We start from the raw sequence: 5,519 nt of genomic DNA, 5'->3' as shown, positions 1-5,519 counted from the left end.
CCATTAATACGTGTCACATTTTTATTTTAATTCTCATTTAACACAAACTTCTCTTTATAGTAATATTTAGTAGACTTTACTACTACTGATCTGTGTCTACTCTTTTTATTTCTTCCCCATAAATATACACCAAAATGAACCATTTTCCAAGCTCGGTTCACTCTTTCTCAAAAAAATAAATAAACAAAACACACACACTAGTCCACATGGCCTATTCTTGCACTTTATTAAAGTTTTTGTACCATTTGGCCTTGTTGGGAGTCTTGGTTGGTTTTGAGTATGGCTCAGTAGCTAGCCAAATTGGTCTAGGTTCGAGGTTGTTGGCTCGGGACAACAAAGCTTGGGTCTCTGACAATGGTACTTTTGCCTTTGGTTTCACTCCAATGGAGAATGGAGATTACAACAAACTTCAATTGGCAATTTGGTTCGCAAAGCTTCCCGGTGACCGTACAGTAGTCTGGTCACCTAACAAGTAAGTACTGAAACTTTCATATGTATATATATATGATATAATGGTAGTTTTTAGCATACATTATGAATCAAAAACTACACAACAAAAATTGCACCATCATCTCTAGAATACGTAGTTTTTATACTAAAGCTTTTGCAGGTGAAAAGTTATGACCAAATGATCAAACAAAATTTCATTTTCTCTCAATCTTATATTGTCTAAATATAGAGACTCTCCGGTCACAAAAAATGCAATCTTGGAGCTAAATACCGCCGGGAACCTCATTCTCTCCGACGGCAGAGCCACCACCATATGGGCCTCAAACACATCCGGTGCCGGAGTTGAAGCTGCCACCATGTCAGAATCCGGTAACTTCATCCTATATAACGACGTAAACCGCCCTGTTTGGCAGAGCTTTTCACACCCATCAGACACTCTGCTCCCAAACCAACCTTTATCAGTAAAGTTAGAATTAACAACATCAAAATCAGACTCAAGTGGAAGCTACTACGCTCTCAAAATGCTTCAACAACCAACTTCATTAAGCCTAGCTTTGACTTATAATCTCCCCGAAACGTTTGACTCTTCACCGGATTCTTATGCCAATTACTCATATTGGCAAGGACCCGATATATCAAACGTAACAGGGGATGTCATTGCTGTTTTGGACGAAAAGGGTAGTTTCGGAATTGTCTATGGTGAATCATCAGACGGTGCCGTTTACGTGTATAAAAACGACGAAGATTACGGTGGTTTATCTTCTGCTACTAACCGGTCGACCGGCTTATCAGTTCTCCGGCGGTTAACGCTTGAGAATAATGGGAATCTTCGTCTTTATCGTTGGGACGACGACGTTAATGGGTCACGTCAATGGGTGCCAGAATGGGCTGCGGTTTCTAAACCTTGTGACATTGCTGGGGTTTGCGGTAATGGGATATGTAATCTTGACAAAAGTCAAACTAATGCTTCTTGTACTTGTTTACCTGGTACTTCCAAGGTTGGAAATGATAATCATTGTTCGGAGAATTCTTCTTTGATTGGGAAGTGTGATCATAAACAGTCGTATCAGAAATCCCAGTTTAGGATTTCAATGGTTCAGCAAACTAACTATTATTACTCAGATTTTTCTGTCATAGCAAATTACAGTGACGTAAGAAATGTGTCCAAGTGTGGTGATGCTTGTTTATCTGATTGTGAATGTATTGCTTCTGTTTATGGTTTAGATGATGAGAAGCCTTATTGTTGGATTTTGAGGAGTTTGGATTATGGAGGGTATGAAGATACTGGTTCTACTCTGTTTGTTAAGGTTAGATCCAACGGTTGGGGTGGAGAAGGATCTGAGGATTCTTCAGATGGTGGTTTGAATAAGAAAGAAAAGGTTTTGGTTATTCCTATTGTTCTTAGTATGATTGTTCTTATTGCTCTCCTTTGTTTGTTATTATACTACAATGTGCATAGAAAAAGAGCTTTGAAAAGAGCTATGGAAAGCTCTTTGATTTTGGCTGGTACTCCAATCAATTTTAGCTACCGGGATTTGAATATTCGTACTTGGAATTTCTCACAGATCCTTGGAACTGGTTAGTACATATGTTTTATTTAGTCAAGATTTGTTCTTTAGTGATGAACTTATATGGTATGGTTTTGTTTTCAGGTGGATTTGGGACTGTTTACAAGGGAAGCCTTGCAGATGGTACTTTGATAGCTGTAAAGAAACTTGACAAGGTTTTGCCACAAGGAGAAAAGGAGTTCATAACTGAAGTCACTACAATTGGCTCAATGCATCACATGAACTTAGTTCGTCTTTGTGGATATTGTTCAGAAGGACAACATCGGTAAGAAATAGTTGATTTTAATGGTTGATTTCATTCATAGCAAATGTAAAAGACTCAATGGATGATTATTTTGATGATGATGATCCTTTTTTACAGGCTTCTAGTTTATGAGTTCATGAAAAATGGCTCCTTGGACAAGTGGATATTTCCCTCATACAATTCCCAAAGTAAGATGCTAGATTGGCCAACTCGTTTCAACATTGCAGTGGCTACTGCTCAGGGAATTGCTTACTTCCATGAGCAATGCCGTGATAGGATTATACACTGCGATATAAAACCCGAAAACATTCTTTTGGATGAGAAATTTTCGCCTAAAGTTTCTGATTTTGGACTAGCTAAGTTGATGGCAAGAGAGCATTCTCATGTTGTGACAATGGTTAGAGGAACAAGAGGCTATTTGGCTCCTGAATGGGTTAGTAATCGGCCTATAACCGTGAAAGCCGATGTTTACAGTTATGGTATGCTTCTTTTAGAGATTATTGGTGGCCGGAGGAACCTTGACATGTCTTTTGATGCAGATGACTTCTTTTATCCTGGTTTGGCTTTTAAGGTTAGTAAAGACAGAGTCCTCTGTTTTTTTGTTATCCTTTACTTGTTGTAATCTAATGAAAATGAATAATAATTATAATGGTTGTTTGTAGGAAATGACAAAAGGTACCCCATTGAAAGCTGCGGATAAAAGACTTGAAGGAGCAGTATTAGAGGAAGAAGAACTCAATAGAGCTTTGAAAGTAGCTTTTTGGTGTATTCAAGATGAGGTTATCATGAGACCTACAATGGGAGATGTAGTGAGAATGCTTGAAGGATCAATGGATGTTAACATGCCACCAATGCCACAAACGGTGTTGGAGTTAATTGAAGAAGGTTTAGATGATGTATACAAAGCCATGAAAAGAGAAGTTAACCACTTTAGCTCTTTCACCATAACAAGCCACCCTTCTTCTCGTGCCACTTGTAGTTACTCCACAATGTCCCCTAGATAAAAATACATATTATTCAAAGTTGGACCCCACACCAAAAGTCAAACTTTTTGACTTTCAATGATCACCCAAAATTTTTGTCAACCTAATCTATACTATATCAATCAATTTATTCAGATGTGGCAAGATCAAATTTTTAAACCATATAGTCAACACAATAATTCTTTTTTTTTTTTTTTGTCATAGCAATCATTGAGTTCTTTTTTTACTAGTTTAGACACTATTCTTGATAGTAGAACTTTGACCAAAGAATGACACCTTTGATTGAGGGTGTCATTGCTACCAAGCCATCAGGGAATGGACACTGTGGTGCTGCAATTAAGTACACATTCTTGCCTTGAAGGCTCTACCATGCAAGGTCCTTAGCCAAATCAAAATCGATTCCATCCTGAATTGCATCTCCAAATGATCTTGAAGAGGATTGCCCTCCTAAGAAATTGTTCCAAAGGGATCTGCTATTTATTTGGTGTCATCAGAAGACGAGAGCGAGTAGCTTCCCGCGCGGCCGCGCCTCTGCCAATTAAGAGCCTTACCTTGATGACTTTAGCTTGACAAGGCTTGATTTGTGAGCTTAATTTAGTGCAAGGTTTAAGGTTGGGGTTTTGCCATTGCCAAATGAAGAGTGGAAAGCTATGTTTAAGAAATCGTAGTTGCTTGTGGCACAAGTTTCTGCTGGTGTGCCTTCTTTGTCGTTTGGCTCCAGTAAATGGCAATTCCACTAGCATTAGATCTCACAGACAAAACCAAAATAACCATTAGAGAAAGGAAGATTGGTCTTTGTGTTGTAGTCAACTCATGGCCGAATGGGAGGTCATCATGTGTTTGTGTTGTTAATTATTACTTAGAAAATTGTCTCTGTTTTTGTCATTTATATTGAGAAGAAAATAGAGAAAAGGAATATTTGATTACCAACCAAATTAATAATATTTAGTTGTGTTTACTAGGACGTTGGAGAACATCAATCTTTACGGATTTATTTTTGGGCATCTTCTTAAAAGGTCTCATACCATTGAACCCAATTTTTTCTATTTCTAATCAATGTGGGACTTTAATTGTACATCCAACAAGGCAACAATCCTCTCTCCTTAAAGAAAGGACCACATTGTCTCTCCTCAAATAATCTTCTATCCGTCCACTCTCCATCAAATAGTGTATACTTCCCTCCAATACGTTAGAGCACACACCTTACATGGAGCATTATCACTACCTCGAGAGTTCTTGCTCTTTCTCAGGCCAACTCCTCTATTTAGAGCACACCCACAAATCACATTGTGAGATTATTGAGGTTCATCTTCTTTGTTTGGCATTTGAGAATTCATTCACATGGCTAACTTTGGAATTCGGCTTTGATACCACTTGTTAGGACGTTGGACACCATCTATCTCCACGCTGGTATGATATTGTCCACTTTGAGCTTAAGCCCTCACAAATTTGATCTTGGGTACCTTCCCAAAAGGTCTTATAACAATGGACACGTATAATATTTTCCATTTGTACCTAATGTGAGACTTTAGTTGCACACCTAACAATGTTCATTTAGTTACGATATGGTGTTGATCTGGTCGTTCGTCGTGGCATTGACATAAGTTAACAACCACTTAATGTTATTCATATGGTGTGATCATCTCTAATTAGAGATGTAAATATTATATTTGGCAAAAAAATAAATTTATAATATATTTGTATTAATTTTTGGTATTCTGTTCCAATACATAATTACAAAATTTGATGTAAAATTTAATATTTTTATAAAAAATATAATAATAATAATAATAACTTTATTATAAATTTTTATTAATAAAACAATAAAAAAATAATACTATAATTAAATATACTAATAAAATAATAAAATTATATATTTATGGTAATATAAATTTTACTATGTGTCAAATTTATCATATTTTAACACACTATTGAACAAATTTTTTATTAAGTGATTTACATTTTAATTTTGCATGCACAAGCATTTTTTTAATTATTATTTTTATTCTTATAAGACAATAGTCATATTTATGATCAATAATTATTTGAATATATATCTTACTAGAAAATTGGCCCATGGCAAGTCATGAAGGTAGTATCTAGTATAGGTACATCACATAGGGAAAAATAAAATTGCAAGAATTATAGAATAATATAATTTAAAGAATGAAAATAGAGAAGACTGTTAGGTTATTTTTAGTATTAATGTTAGATTAAATTTAGTATATTTTTAATTTAATTTTACTCGTATTAGGAGCAATTTTACGCTTATTA

General features: G+C 35.7%; 1 protein-coding gene and 1 pseudogene across 2 annotated transcripts; one reads left to right on the top strand and one right to left on the bottom strand.

Annotated features, from left to right (window-relative positions):
- LOC115716704 (G-type lectin S-receptor-like serine/threonine-protein kinase At5g24080) lies at positions 1–4,209 on the top strand. Of its 2 annotated transcripts, none has more exons than XM_030645571.2 (5): positions 1–472; positions 680–2,028; positions 2,103–2,283; positions 2,380–2,833; positions 2,925–4,209. In XM_030645571.2, the coding sequence occupies exons 1-5, from the start codon at positions 207–209 to the stop codon at positions 3,264–3,266; spliced, it is 2,592 nt and encodes an 863-aa protein (XP_030501431.2). In that variant the 5' UTR covers positions 1–206; the 3' UTR covers positions 3,267–4,209. The 2 variants fall into 2 exon arrangements, with proteins under 2 accessions (XP_030501431.2, XP_030501432.2); XM_030645572.2 differs by having other exon boundaries at positions 335–472; positions 611–2,028.
- LOC115717522 (acidic endochitinase-like) lies at positions 3,307–4,082 on the bottom strand (annotated as a pseudogene).
- Positions 4,210–5,519: the final 1,310 nt, after the last annotated feature.

This window comes from Cannabis sativa, chromosome 5, assembly GCF_029168945.1.
Source record: "Cannabis sativa cultivar Pink pepper isolate KNU-18-1 chromosome 5, ASM2916894v1, whole genome shotgun sequence".
In the NCBI taxonomy this organism is placed as follows: Eukaryota; Viridiplantae; Streptophyta; class Magnoliopsida; order Rosales; family Cannabaceae; genus Cannabis; species Cannabis sativa.
This window is presented reverse-complemented; position numbering and strand designations above follow the sequence as displayed.

Excerpts from the sequence above, each read along its gene's own strand:
- LOC115716704 (XM_030645571.2), top strand. The coding sequence starts at position 207 with ATGGCCTATTCTTGCACTTTATTAAAGTTTTTGTACCATTTGGCCTTG. Across the intron at positions 2,029-2,102 it reads CTCACAGATCCTTGGAACTG|GTGGATTTGGGACTGTTTAC; the intron begins GTTAGTACATAT and ends TTTTGTTTTCAG. Across the intron at positions 2,834-2,924 it reads ATCCTGGTTTGGCTTTTAAG|GAAATGACAAAAGGTACCCC; the intron begins GTTAGTAAAGAC and ends GGTTGTTTGTAG.